The following is a 15,403-nucleotide window of genomic DNA, read 5'->3' as shown; positions in this document are numbered from 1 at the left end:
TCTGTTCCAATTTTGAAGCCTTTGGACAATCTATTATAAATGTCCTGAAACTAACCATTAGTCCGGGACAAGAACTTGACTACTTACTACTTCTTGGTCTCTATATGAACTATGCTACCTAACAGTGAAACAATTCAATTTCCATTACTTACAGCTAATTCAACACTATCAGAGTAAAAATTGGTAAGTTTACTCATCACAAATTCTCTGTCCCACTAAACAAACATTTCAGGTAATTCTATAAAATACTGATTTGCTGTAAAATTGTTTCATTCTTCATTTCAAACCACATTAAACGTATTAGAACTACTCTATATAGAAAAATCTAAATTTAGCTGGGTGCAGTGGCTCATGCCTATAATCCAAGCTACTCAGGAGGCTGAGATCTGAGGATCAAGGTTCAAAACCAACCCAGGCACAAAAGGACCTGAGATTCGAACTAACCTCTAGAAAATGGAAAGGGGAGCTTGGCTCAAGGATAGGGCAGTAGCCTTTAGCTGAAGAGCTCAGGGACAATGCCCAAGCCCAGAGGTAGGACAGCAGCCTTGAGCTGAAGGATTAGCACCCAGGCTGAGTTCAAGACACATGACCCACAAAAAAATAAAAAATCTAAATTTATGTTCATATTTATGTTCATTTTACTTGGACAATTGGAAACAATAAGGATGCTATTTCAATGAATAGCCTATTACAAAATATACATGAAATACATACAAGTATTCTATTATACAATCCTAAATCTCAAGTTTCATATCTGAAGCTAGGAAAATCAAGCAGCATCCTGCTCCTTGAAAACAATCTGAGAAAAATCAGAAGCATTAAAAGCTAGAACTAAACTTCTACAGCTTTTGTAGCCACACACATACACACACACAAAATCCTGAAGCACATGTAAAGATATAAGCATTTGGGTACTAAACCACAATTTGTCTCAGCTGATTTACCCAAGTTTAAAATCACTCTAGTTCAGCATATCACCTAGTATTTAGGTTGAGAATGCTACAATCACCTTGAATACTTCATAAGGCATCAGTAACTTCTAGTAAAACTACTAGTAATCCAACATTAACCCATCATAATTAAGCATTATTTATGTTCATGGAATTATTAAGTGATCATGTTACAACAGTTTTACAAAATCAATCTTAGGCAGAGATACAGACACTAGTAGGATGGAACAACAAAAAACTAAGCCTTTATATTTCAGCTGACATTTTAGTTTTATAGCTCTTCATTCTTTATGGTTAATTACATTTTACACATCCTCAAGGAAGTCTATCTCATGGTGGCATTTATTCTTAAAGACTACAGAAATACATTGTCACTTATGGTAATCATAAGAGCTTAGCCAATGCCCTGAAATAAAGAACAATTTCCTTAGCAAGAGCTCTGGATGACTTGTCTCCAAGTCCATACATGGTAAATATTGCAACCATTCCAAAACAACTATATTCCAAGCTTAACCATCATCTCCAGCTCTGAAATCTCACTTACAAAAGAAAACTGTTGGCCAGGTCCCAATGACTCATGCCTGTAATCCTAGCTGCTCGTGAGGCTGCAATCCGAGGATCACAGATCGAAGCCAGCTTAGGCAGGAAGTTCCAGAGACTTTTGTCTCCCATTATGCATCAAAAAAAGCTCAAAGTGAGTTAACAGACAGAGGTCAGGTTGAAAAAAATGTATTTAAATACAAAGTCTGAATTCAGAGCTTTTAGCTTGCCAGGCAAGCACTTTACCACGGAGTCATACTTCAATCCCTTTTTGGCACTGGCCATTTTTGCTGCCTGGAGATCCACTTCTGATAGCAGGGTTGACTGGTGAGCACAACTGCACCATGCATGCATCACTCTGTTGAGATGGCATCTCTTTTTTTTGCCCAGGCAGACCTGGAACTGTAATCCTAATAGTCTCAGTCTCCACATAGTTGGACACAGTGATATGCTTGCCATCCCCAACTATCAATTGAGAAAGGAGTTTTGAGAACTTTTTCTGCCTGGGTTGGCCTCCAACCATAATCTAGAGCTCTACCACTTGAGCCTCAGCACCACTTCTGGCTTTTTTGTATGTGGTACGGAGGAATCAAACCCGGGTCTTCGTGCATGCTAGGCAAGCACTCTACCACTAGGCCAAACTCCCAGCCCCTGATCATTCTTTTTCTACTATCCTAACTCACAAACCATGTAATCAGATTGCAGCAATTACAAGAACTATTGGCTCTTTAGAAATAACGAACTCAATATGACATTGCTAGTCAGTTTATTCTTATAGATCTACTTGATAAACTAGTTATCTACCCAACAAAATGCATAGGCTTATAACACAATAAAGCCTCTAGATGAAGGTGAGGAAATGTTAGTTTGTTTTATAGCTTTCCAGAAGTACTCCAAACATTATGTCAATCCAGAGGTAATACAATGAGCTTTCAGCTCTGAAAAAGGGTACTAAGAGGGTCATCCACTTGACAGGTAAAAAAGCACTAACAAGTGAGAAAGAACAAAGAATGTAACGCTATTGCTAAATAGTTAGAAACTTTCTCCCATCTTTAGGATTCAAAACAAACACTAGCAAAAAAAAAAAAAAAGTAAATATTTAAAGAAAAAAAAACGGGCACCAAACTGGTCCCCAGTAACTAATACCTGCAATCCTACCTAAGGTGGCTGAGATATGAGGATTGAGATTCAAAGTCAGCCCCACCAGAAAGTCCACAACTCTTCCTTTCCAATGAACAAAGAAAGCCAGAAGTGGAGCTGTAGATTAAATGGTAATCTTGAGCAAGAAAGCTCTGACATAGCTCCCAGATCCTGAGTTCAATCTTCAGGACTGGTACCAAAAATAAAAAAATGGACACCAAACTAGAGGCTATTACCTATCGATCAGTAATTTTAAAAAATTATGTCAGACTTGCTTCATTTTAATGGCATTAATTTAGACAAAGTTTATATTTTTTCAATCACTCCAAAGTTATAAATAAGACCTAGATCTGAGGATCACAGTTCAAAACCAGCCTGGGCAGGAAGGTCCATGAGACTCATCTCCAATCCATCACCAAAAAAAGCCACAAATGGAGCTGTGGCTCAAGTGGTAAAGCAGTAGCTTTAAACAAAAAAGCTTGGGGACAGTGCCCAGGCCCTGAGCTCAACCCTGGGACCCAGCACACAAAGCCAGCTCAAGCAGTAAAGTCTGAGAGCCTTATCTCCAATCACCAAAAATCCAGAAGTCAAACTGTGGTTAGGCTTGAGTGAAAAGGCTCAGGGACAACACAGAAGCCCTGCGTTTAAGCCCTAGGACGCCCCACACACACACATACACACCCCAAAAGAGCCAGAAATGATGTGTGGCTCAAGAGTTAGAGCACCAGCCTTAAGTGATAAAGCTGAAAGAAAATGCCCTGGACCTGACCCGAGTTCAGGCCCCAGTACTGGAATTAAACATTCTGTTCATCCCTTTCTCAGGTCTGGATTATATTAATTTCTACTTAAAACCTATTTTCATGATACAAATGCTCCCACATAATAAATGGAATGCACTTTATATGATATGAAAATCCCATAGCTAATTTTGCATTTAATGATACAATTCTTAGTGCTTTCCTCCCAAGATCAGAAATGTGGGAGGAAAAGTCTTTCTTCCTATTCAATCTTCTACTAGAATTTCTAATACATGTTACCAAAAAAAAAAAAAAAAACATAAAAGCTATGGAAATTAAATAGCTAAGTAAATAACCACTTGTATTATATTCATGAATCAAAAGACAATACAGTTAAGATAGTCGTTCTTCTCAAACTGGTCTATATATTGGTTTAAAATTCCAGTGAAATGACAACTTTTCCTAAAATTTATATGGATATACGAAAGACCTAAAAGAGCTAACTCTTAAAACAACTAAAAAGAAAAGAAATCTGGTTATACTACCAAATTTCAAAGAGTTATTATAGTTATGATAATCATGGTAATAGTTATTGGCAAAATAAAAACAAATCAGGAGAACAAACAGATCCAAAGAACAGTCTTAAAGTAACCCCACAATTCGTTTTCAACAAATACACTAAAACAATTCAAAACAAAATCCCATAAAGCAAATCAGTATCTTGAACTCTGGGACATTAGGAGAAAAAAAAACAACAACAACCCTCCCCCCCCATAGCCAGTGTGTGCAGTAACTCACACCCAGAAATCCTAGCTACTCAGGAGGCTGAGATCTGAGGATCAAGGTTCAAAGCCAGCCCAGGAACAAAAGGACCCAAGACTCTATCTCCACTTAACCTCTAGAAAACGGAAAGTGGGGCTTGGCTCAAGGGTAGGGCGATAGCCTTGAGCTGAAGAGCTCAGGGACAGTGCCCGGGCTGAGTTTAAGCCCCATGACCCACAAATAAAAGAACCTACAGTCTGGGAAAAAAAGAATCTTACAGAGTATATTATGAAGAATATATGCAACATGAACTCAAGCAAAATGCAATAATAAACTTTAATGTATGAAATATGTTAACAGTTATAGTGCCAAAGAAGATACGTAATGAAATTCTGAAGGTGTTCAATGTAATTAAGTAAATAAAAAGTAAGCCATTGAGATACTATGAAATACCTATTATAATGGGTGATGGTTGAAATAATTAAATCCTAATCAAATGAAAACATGGAGCAAGTAGAGCTCTCATACAATATAGATGAGAATATAACAGAGTAGCACTTTGGAAAACAATTTGTTTCTTTAAAAGAAACATACCTATAAAAGAAACGTACCTATTGAATATGACCTAGGTGTCACATTCCTAAAGTTACCACCACTACCACCACCATGAGAAAGAAAAAGCGAAGAGAAGAGAGGGGAAGGGAGAAAGGTAAGAGGGGAAGGAGAAAGGCTAGAAGGGAGGGGAGGAGAAAGGAGAAAGGTGGGAGGGGAGGGGAAGGGAAAAAAGGGGAGGGAAGTAGGAGGGGAAGGGAAGGGGAGAATTTAAGTCCCAGTGCCATAATAAAAACAATTTATGGTAAGTCCACACAATGAATCCACCAGTAAAAAATGAATACATTACTAATGTAATGTACATCATGGATACATTTCAAAACAATTTTTGGCATGAAAGCAATAGGCATATTTTGAAATTTTCCCAAAATCTTTTCAAAAAACTGATCTAGAAACAGGACAGCTCAAGTAGGAAGGCTCTATAGAGGCCTCTACTGTAAGAGATCCAGCCTAAGTCCTAGTAGTAAATTAGAAATCCAGTTCTCCTATTTCTTTACATCTACAGTTCAGAAATGTCAGCCACAGCCCAACTCTCAGGTTAGAGACCTAGCAACACCCAAAACTTATCCTTATCATACCTACACATTCTGAATCAAATACAAAAAGCACAGCGATTCCAAAGGCATTCATTTATTGTTCTGATATATGACCAAACATTATATATCCAGTACAGTACAGTATATAGACACACACAATGTTCCCATTAACCTGAATCCTGTGGCTAGCAGAATTATTTTTCTTAAGTCATTCCCACTGCAAGCAAAAGAGCTTCATTTTTTAAATTTGTCTTGTCTTCCAACTTTTGTCAGCATGACCCTAATAGAGTTCATATACTTTTGCCAGCATAACCCTAATAGAGCTCACATACTTATAATACAGATAAGAACAAAATTTCTTCCCTATTATATATTCAATATGTCCATGTATAATCAAAACCAATATATCCAATAAAAATGGCGTATGTTCAAGGATGTTTACTTCTCACAAATCCATTTATTCTCCAGCATTGTCCTTAATGTACTAGTTATCAAAGATCATTTTCCTGACTACTTCAAGTTCTCTTTTGAATTTCTCTATCCATGATAGTTAATAAAGTTAAAAGATGCAAAAAACCCAGAAGAATACTCTTTTCTATGTGAACAGTTTATGAAAATGGACTATCCAACTCATAGGTAGGGTTGGAGGGAAAAATGGGGAGATTGTGAGGGAAGGGCTAACATTGTCAAAAAGGGAAATGTACTCATTACCTGACTTATTTAACTATACATCACCTTTGTAATAAGAAAAAATGAGAAAAAAAAGAGAACACTTATTGAAAGGTCTCCTAAAACTTGTGGTTGATTAGCAAGTATTTCCTAAAGAAAGAGTTCTGCGAAACCAATGGGCTGTACTATCAAGATGGGTAAACAGTCCCAAGACTAACAGAATGATTTCCCAAATCCAGCAGAAATGAAACCATCTTTGCTGCTATAAACAGTAAAATTAAATTTTGTCAGATCCAAGCTACAAGAACTCCTGCAAATAGGACCATTGAAATGATACATACTATGAATAGGCAAGCCTGTCAAATGTATGATTTGAGACCCTTTCACTCTAAGGAACAAAAATACTCAAAAATCTTGATTGGCCCAGCATGTTTAAATTTGGGAGGAGGAGGAGGAGACAACCTGAAACATGCTAATGTTTCACAGAAAGTACTTCGCCTTTTTTTCTTTTCTCACCTTCCAATTTCATGTTCTCTCTAGTCATTCTTAAAACCACTGATTTGAACAGTATTTCATAAATATGTTTAGGTATATATATCATCACCATATATAAACCGAATATGTTGTATTGTATCCAAAAACTAAACAGCAATTTAAGATATTGTTTGGAGCCAGGCATGGTGGCTCAAGCCTTGTAATCCTAGTAACTCAGGAGGCTGATATCTGAAGATCAAAGTACAAAGCCAGCCTGGGCACTAAAGACTGTGAGACTCATCTCCAATTAACCATTAGAAAACTGCAATTGGCACTGAGGCTCAAGGGGTAGGGCAGTAACCTTGAGCTGAAGGGCTCAGGGACAGCGTCCAGGGCCAGAATCAAGCCCCATGACCGAACCAAAAAAAAAAAAAAAAAAGATTTTATTGTTTGGGGTCAATTGCTAGGAAAGTAAACTTGGTTTAAACATTGTAGTGTCAAAATTTCCTTACTTGCATAGCAAGTGTAAAGGTCTATGTTCAAACTTCAATATCACCAAAAAAAAAAAAATTGCTAAAGGTAAATAATGCTATTAGAGTAATGAACCACCTTTTCAATGAAAAGGTTAAAAACTAAAAGTTTAATTAATGGATGTTTTTCATAAGTAACTTACATCTAAATTTTATCATTTCATTCAGAAATTAATTTAGGTTATTATTCCACAATTTTGGGGGTGGAAGGGGTTTTAGGCTTTTTGCCTGTCCTATGGCTTAAATTCAGGGCCTAAGCGGTATCTGTCAGCTTTTGTACTCAAGTCTAATTAGTGCTCTACCATTTGAGCCACAGATCCACTTCCAGCTTTCTGGTGGTTGGAGATTAAGAGTCTGATCAAGTATTAGAAATATAAACACAACTACATAGACATAAAAATTTATGACTCTATAGACATATGTTTTATTACATAGATTAATATGTATCTGACATACAAACATACCTCAGCCAAATTTTAATTATGTTCTGCAACCTAAGAGCAAGTGATTGTATATAAGATTCCCTTCTTGAAAACTTGTTTGTTAAACACGTCATTTGAAGTATGACGTAAAAATCAATGTTAATTTTTTAATAATTTTTTTAAAGTCTGACAGATTTTCATACCCAAGCTGGCTTTAAACCACTATCTTCAGATCTCAGCCTCCTGTGTAACTACAATTACAGGAGTGAAACAACCAGCGACTGGCTCAAATATTACAACCCTATAATCATAATAACAGTTTCATCCTTTGACCTAAACCAAAACATGTTTTCAGAGCAAACTATTAAATTTTATTAAAACTATTGGGGGCAGAGGTTTGGCCTAGTGGTAGAGTGCTTGCCTAGCATGCACAAAAACTGGGGTTCGATTCCTCGGTACCAGATATACATAGAAAAAAGCCAGAAGTGGTGTTGAGGCTCAAGTGGTAGAGCTTGACAAAGTCCAAGGACAGTGCTCAGGCCCTGAGCTCAAGCCCAGGACTGGCAAGGGGTGGGGTGGGGAGTAGTAATGATTCTGAGAACCAATGTTTGTTTAGAATGTGGCAAAGTCTTATCTACACATCTTCATTTAAAACAATGAAGAGAGAAAAACCTTTGTAACTAAAGGACAAAACTTGACAAGCACAAAGAAAAACTCCCCCATCTAGGAACAAATTCCAGAATTGCCAACATCTTTTTACTAGCAAGAAATTCAAAAGAAAAGTTAAGTTCAGTCTAACTCATAAGGATCCAAAACAGGTAACATTAAACAAAGAGCTAACCCTTAATTTCTGGCATAAATTCCTAACAGAGATATCACTTATACAAACTGCCAGAAAGGTGATGCTTCCTTTCTACAAAATGGAAAAGATTCAAAGAGAATGAATACCAACATTAAAACAGTGCCTGAAATAGTCACTGAAGAATAAAGAATATAAGAACTTATTTAAAAAAAGATGTTTTGAATCAAAACTAGATCCAGAGAAAAAGGCCCTATATGAACAACAACAACAAAAAAAAAACCAACGTCCAGGTTTTGTTGTGTGAAGAAGTTTTGACAGGCTGGTACTCTATAAAACAATGAAGCAGGGCCAGGAGAATGGCCCAATGGTAGAGTACTTACCTAGCATGCATTGGTTTAAAATTTCTTTTTGTACTTCAAGCGATAGAACATCAGCCTTGAATGAAAAAGCTTAGGAAGGAGCCAAGAGCGTGGCTTAGTGATAGAGTGATTGCCTCGAATGCATGAAGCCCTGGGTTCGATTCCTGGGTATCACATACACAGAAAAAAACAGAGGTGGTGCTGTGGCTCAAGTGGTATAGAGCCTTGAGAAAGCTCAAGGACAGTGCCCAGGCTCTGAGTTCAAGCCCCAAGACTAGCCAAAAAAACAAAACAAAAAAGCCTGTTCTTCTACATGAAAAACCCAATAGCTTAAAAACATCAGAAATGTAAAATTTTAATAGAAACTTTTCACAAAGATAAAGCTGTTGACAAATCACTGAAATTTAATGAACAATGTATATAAATTCCATAAAAGATCACTGAGAACTATTTGAAGTAGTTCTTAGCCAGGTTGGCTATGAAGTATGCTACAAATACTATAATTTGTAGCTATTAATAAAAGTTGCCTGAAATTGTATACAATTTATACGTACAATATAAATGTATCATGTGTAATATTGCTATTTCTGTCCTCATAGATATTACATTTTAACGAAAGACAAAGAATGAAGCTGACTAACAGTGCCTCTTACCTATCATCCTAGCTACTTACAAGGGTGAAATCTCAGGATCTTGGTTTAAAGCCCTCCTTGGAGCCCAGAGTATTCACCTATCATGTAGAAGCCCTCCGTTCAATTCTTTGCTACCATGTACACAACATCACTTCTGGCCACAGGACCAAGGGGTAGAGCACTAGCCTTGAGAAAGCTCAAGGGAAGTTCCCAGGCCCTGAGTACAAGCCCCACAACTGGCAATAAATAAAGCCATACTGGGAAAAGAAAGTCCATGAGATTTATCTCCAACTATCAAAAAGCCAGAAACAGAGCTGTGGCTTTCTGTGGTAGAGCACTAGCCTTGAAAGAAAGAAAAAAAAAAGCTAATGAACAATGCACAGATCCTGAGTTCAAGCCTCAGATTAGCACAAAAGGAAAAAAAATCTGCACGGAATGGTCAACATGTGTTCAGACCATGTACTGAGTGGCATGCATGTTCATCTTCACTAAAATTATGATCTATGCATTAGCCGCCATTTTACAGATAAGGAAGCTAAGTACAAAGAAGTAAAACACACGAAACTTAGATTAAGTGACTCTTGGAGGTATTGCAATACCCAAGTAGATGGAGTCTACTCATACCTGAGTGGACGGATTGCTCCAAAATTCTATGTAATATATTATCCTTGGATAGAGAATTACTAAACGTTAAACTGATTAGAATAGATACTACACTGGATCTTAACCAAAAACAAGAGCAAAAAAAAAAAAAGTCTGATTGAAATTTTAATACAGGTTTAAAAAATGGGTTTGAGGGGCCAAGAGTGTGGCCTAGTGGTAGAGTGCTTGCCTAACATGCATGAAGTCCTGGAATCAATTCCTTGGGCACCACACACTCCAAGAAGGCCAGAAGTGGTGCTATGGCTCAAGGAGTAGGGTGGTAGCCTTGAGCTGAAGAGCTCAGATACAGTGCCCAAGCCCTGAGTTCAAACCCCACAACTAGCCAAAAAAAAAAAAAGAAAAAGGAACCTAGTACCTATGAATCACACTTGTAATCCTAGCTACTAAAAAGGGTGAGATCTGATAAATTCAAAATCAGACTACATAGACAACCCAGCAAAAAGCCAGAAATAGAGGTGGCAGAGCCCTATTGCTTGCTGACTACAAAAAACCCAGTCAAGGAGAACTTGAGGCCCTCAGCTCAAGCCCCCAGACTGGGACCAAACAAAAAATTAGTGAGAGAAAGACAGCAAGAGAAGCCAGCCATCAAGATTCAAATTAGTCATGTAGTAAGCCAAACCTGAATTCAGGCAACAATAGAAATCATGCCAATAGAGATAACACTAATTCATTAGTCACTAATTCATTAGTCTAACATATAATTCATTTCTTCAAAGACCTAAGTTTGGACCTCAGCAATACACACACGACCACACAAAACTTTCCTTCTTTCCTTTTTGATAGTAATTTTTCATTTTTGTTTGACATACTGAGGTTTAAACGTTGGAACTTGTTCAGCTGGTGCTGTACCACTTGAGCACACAGGCCCTGATTTTTGCTGGTTATTTTCAAGACAGGGTCTCAAAAGCTTTTCTGCACAGACTTTCATCCTTCCACTCTCAGCATTGAGTAGTTATAAGTACACATGTGAGCCATGCAAACACAGCTCTACATACAAGAGTTTATAGCTAGTAAAGAAATACCAGTCAGATATATACTTTTTTTAAGACAGGGTCATAGCATGGAATACATGCTAAACTTCAATTCACCACATACCCTGCTCTGGCCTCGTACTCAAAATCCTTTTGCCTCAACCTCAATGCTGAGAACATAGGTGTACACCCTCACATTCAGCTAGTAATTCAAATTTGTATACCAATTCAAGGTTACTGTTGTATATAATCTGAAATGTTCCCTAATACTTATGTTAAAAGGCTTGGTTGCAAGCTAATACAATTTTGAAAAAAGTGATTAGATCAAGAGGGATTAGGCCTTATAGCATTGTTACTTAGCAATAAATTAAGCTCATTAGATTTTTCTGAAATTGAAATTTGAGTACTTTGTATATACAATTTCTGTGAATAGTAGCTTTTGGACTTTTAGTGTTCATGTAATATTTAAAGAGAATAGAATCATCTGCCATATGGATAAGTATAAAGAAATCTTCCCTTAATAGGGTGGGTGTATATGTATGTGTCTATGTAAATTTTTTTTTTTTGCCAGTTCTGGGGCTTGAACTTAGGACCTATGCACTGTTCCTGAGCTCTACTTCTGGCTATGGACTTACTTGCTCAGACTGGCTTGGAGTGGTCATCTTCAGACCTCAACCCTTATCCCCCTTTTTTTGTGGTCAGTCCTGGGGCTTGAACTCAGGGCCCAATTGGTAAAAATGGCATTTGTAAACAGATATAAACTTAAGCCAATGAAATTCCTACCACATTCTTTGTCATACCTTCACCCAAAAAACTGTCATACCTTAACCCAAAAAGGGGGGGGGGAGGCGAGAAGGACACCCTTTAAATAACCTTTCCATAGTCAAATAGAATATAAGGTAAAAGACAATTTTTACCCATTAGGCTACTTAAAATTTTAAATTTAATAGACATTTACTACACCACACAAACAACTAAGATTAAAATTACTGGAGGTTGACAATTGTTTCCACTCAACACTACAAAAAGTTTTGCTTTAAAAGATCTGGCAACTTGAACTAAAAAAAAATATGTAGTATTGGGCCAGGAGTTTGGCCTAGTGGTAGAGTGCTTGCCTAGCATGCATGAAGACCTGAGTTCAATTCCTTGGTACCACATATATAGAAAAGGCTGGAAGTTGGTGCTGTTGCTCAAGTGGTAGAGCTCTAGCTTTGAGAAAAGCCCAAAGACAGTGCTTAAGCCCTGAGTTCAAGCCCCATGATGGGCCAAAAAAAAAAAAATTAAGTAGTGTTGTGTAGACTCTTAGCAAATACATAGATATACTATGGTTCTTCAGTTTTAGTATTTGAGTATAATGGAACACATGTAGAGCTCCAAAAGAAAAATTCCAAGGCCACCAAGCAAATATTCGTATTTCTATAACAAAATCCAGATAGGTTATTTCAAAATATGGCAACTTCTCTATAAATATACAAAACCATATTAATTTCATTTCTAGAAGGATATCTAATATACATTAAAAGATGTGAAAAATAAAGAGCTTGAAAACATCCTCCCACTCCCAGTGCTTTGAGACCAAACTCCCAGCATTGCACTATTAGGCAAGTACTGTACCACTTAGCTATGTCCCTACCGCTAGTATCCTGATTCTTAACTCACACTTACACAACATTAATTATCTATTTGCACTTATGCTTTTTCATATAGTCAGGATCACGGGAGACAGAGCTAAAATTAAGCCTTTCCTATGAGCCAATCATGTTTCTCTTCCTATCCTCATGGCCTTCCTGAAAAGCCATCATCTATTACAGATAAGAAAATAGATTTTAAAAAAAAAAAACCTAGATACTTTGTCTAAAGCCAAATATCTAAGAAAATGGCATAGCCAGGGTTTCAACTGAGATGTGTAAAACAAGTCCTATTTCCACTAAACTACATGTGTTAACTTGTTATGCAAGTAGTAGTAATAGAAAACAGCTTTTCACTCCTATTACCCCCACTTCACAGGGAACACCACACGCTATGTTAGTGTTAAAACCAGGTTCAGACATGATCTGCATTACACAGACCATGGCCTAAAAGCCTCAAACCTGTGTACCCAACGACTTCCCTCGTAGAACGGTTCTAGTTAGGTGATAACTAAATACACACGGTAAGAAGAGTATGAAGTACATCAGCAATTACCACTTGCATTTGAAATGCCTCCTAGGCTTATGAGCTGCAAATTCATCTTCATAGCCCCTTTTTGCTTAGACTACTCTCAAAAAAAAAAATGGCTTTCCAGGAGCACACCAAGTATGTGGTCCTAGGCTGCTCCATCCAGGGAAGGAGACTGGGAGGAAAACACGTTTGGCGTTCTGTGCCCACCTTGATTGACAATTAAGATAACAGGAAGTAATAAGGTAGCATCTCCCGAAGTGCGGTAACGTGCTTCCACGTGTACAAACAGCTCAGCTAAACAACCCCAGCACCATCCTCCCCAACAGCCTCTGCTAAATAAGCTGGCCAAGTTAAGGAAGATGACAGCTCCAGTAACTTCCTCTTCCTCACCAACCTCCTCCGCGCGCCAGCGAGTGCACGCCTCCCCCAGGCTCCCCCCTGCGCGCGCCCTCCCGCCGAATAAAACAATTTCCAACGCAAAAAAAAAAAAAAAAAAAACCCTTCCAATCCCACAAACACCACCGACCCAAGAAGCCAGTTTCCTTTCTTCCACCTCCTCTCCGAAGAGATGGGGGGGGGGCGCCTTGAGGAAGGGGGGAGCCATCTCAGCCACGACAAAGTACTTGCAACGAAACCTGAAAATATTTACTCAGTCCCTCCACACGGAGCCCTCAGGGAAGGGTGAAAGAAAGGGATCCGAGCACCTCGAATCCGAAATTTACTGCTCTGATTCACTTTCCCCTGGGTCCCCAACGCCAGGAGAAGGCGGCTTGCTGTCAGAACGCCAAAATAAGCAAGCCATCGCCTCTGCTTTGAAGACGCGGAGGCGGCCTGGGAGACAGCGATCGACGGGTCCCGCCCCCCGACCCTCACCTGCCCAGGCCAGAGGCAGCGCCCCGGGTCAGCGCGAGCTGGGCGTCCCGGGAGCGTCGGGGGAGGCCGGCGGGCGGGCCGGCGGGCGCCGAGGCGGTTAGGCCGCGCAGCAGGCCGAGCGCGCTTCCTGCCGCCGCCGCGGCCCCAGCCCCCGGAACAGCGGCGGCCCCGGGGAATCGCAGCGCGGCACCGACCCGCAGCTTTCGTGGCCCGACGAAGGCCAGCGGACGAGGGGGTGGGGGGGAAGATGCCGCACTCACTCCCCCCCTCGGCGGCCCGGCTCCCCGCGAGCCGTTCTCACCTGCGAAGCTCCGGAGCCCGGGCCACAAAGGGGGAGGGGCGCGCCACTCGGGGGTCCCGGACACACGCAAGCCACCCCCGGAGCCGCGGCCCCTCTCCCAGCACACACATACACACACACGCGCGCGCGCGCGCGCACACCACCCCGGAGCCCTCGCCCCCTCCGGAGAGCCGCGGGCCGGCCCCGCCGCCCTTCCCCGACACACACCCACTCGCCGTGGGTGCTCGGGCCGCCTCCCGCCCGCCAAAGTCCCAACTCGCTCACCCACCCACACGTCGGCTCCTCTCCCTTCATTCTCCCGTCAAAAAAGAAAAACGGGGGAAAAAAAACAAACCCAAACCGCGCTCCCTGTCCCCCACACCGGCTCCTACCCGGCGGCAGAGACACTCTACCTCATTCTCCTCCCCTGGCCCACAAGGAGCAACAGCAGCCATTTCCCCGCGGCAGGGGAAACACACTCACACTCACTCACACGCGCGCGCGCGCGCACCCCCGCTCCCCCGCCGGAGCCGCGGCCGCAGACGCAAACACAAACACCCACGCCCGCCCGCCCCGAAGGGAAGCCAGCCGCGCGGCACGCAGGGCCGGGGCTCGCGGGCGGACGCGCCGGGCCCGCGGCGCCCCAGGGCCCGCGTCCCCCGGGCCTCACCTGCATTCAGCGCGCCAGGGTCCGGGCGGCGACGGCGGCGGCGGCGGCGGGGCGGCTGCTGCTGGGGCTGCGGTGGCGGGGGAGGTGGCGGCGGCGGCGGTGGCGGTGGGGCTGAGAGCAGCAAAGACATGCAGGCAGCCCGCCGGGGGGAAAGAGGCACCGGCCGGAGGGGACGCGGGGCGGGAGGGCCGGGCCGGGCCGCCTGGAGAACGACAGAGGCGGCGGCGGCGGCGGCGGCGGTGCGGAGGGCGGCTGGAGAGAGCGAGGAGGAGAACGGAGGGGGGGCGGGGAGGGGGGGGACGAGGGCCGCGCCGCTGGACTTCGGAGACGGTGACCCGGGGCGCGCAGAAGAGGCCTCGCGGCCGCGGTCGCAAAACCCTCCGCCGGAAGAAGCGGCGCCCCCGCAGCCGCCGGGAACCTCGGCTACTGCTCCGAGAGCCTCGGGGAGCCTGGCCTTGGCCTTGGCCTCCTGGCACGGGGGCTGCCGCCGCTGCGGGAGTTGTTGCTAAGCCGGGTGGTTGCCGAGGCCGAAGCCGAGCAGAGAAGCCAGCTTTCGGTGCCTTCGCTCTCGCTCACACACGTTCACACCCCAGAGGGTCCGGGGAGAGGCGTCCGGGCGGT

The 15,403-nt window shown here is 42.0% G+C and overlaps 1 protein-coding gene and 1 pseudogene across 3 annotated transcripts in view; both read right to left on the bottom strand.

Annotated features, from left to right (window-relative positions):
* Cnot6l (CCR4-NOT transcription complex subunit 6 like) overlaps positions 1-14,991 on the bottom strand; it is a 78,167-nt gene extending 63,176 nt beyond the window's left edge. The window contains exon 1 of one of the 3 annotated variants that reach the window (XM_090343375.1): positions 14,783-14,991. Coding sequence is in view for 1 of the 3 variants with exons in the window: in XM_090343372.1 (XP_090199498.1) it covers positions 14,526-14,530 (5 nt within the window). In the remaining 2 variants the exon portion in view is untranslated. Of the gene's footprint in view, positions 1-14,133; positions 14,149-14,525; positions 14,629-14,782 lie in introns of those variants that run through there. The other 2 variants (XM_090343372.1, XM_090343374.1) reach the window with 2 other exon arrangements.
* On the bottom strand, positions 9,731-9,910 carry LOC150055568 (U2 spliceosomal RNA; annotated as a pseudogene).
* Positions 14,992-15,403: the final 412 nt, after the last annotated feature.

Source organism: Megascapheus bottae, chromosome 13 (genome assembly GCF_031878675.1).
Source record: "Megascapheus bottae isolate mThoBot1 chromosome 13, mThoBot2.hap1, whole genome shotgun sequence".
Taxonomy (NCBI): domain Eukaryota; kingdom Metazoa; phylum Chordata; class Mammalia; order Rodentia; family Geomyidae; genus Megascapheus; species Megascapheus bottae.
This window is presented reverse-complemented; position numbering and strand designations above follow the sequence as displayed.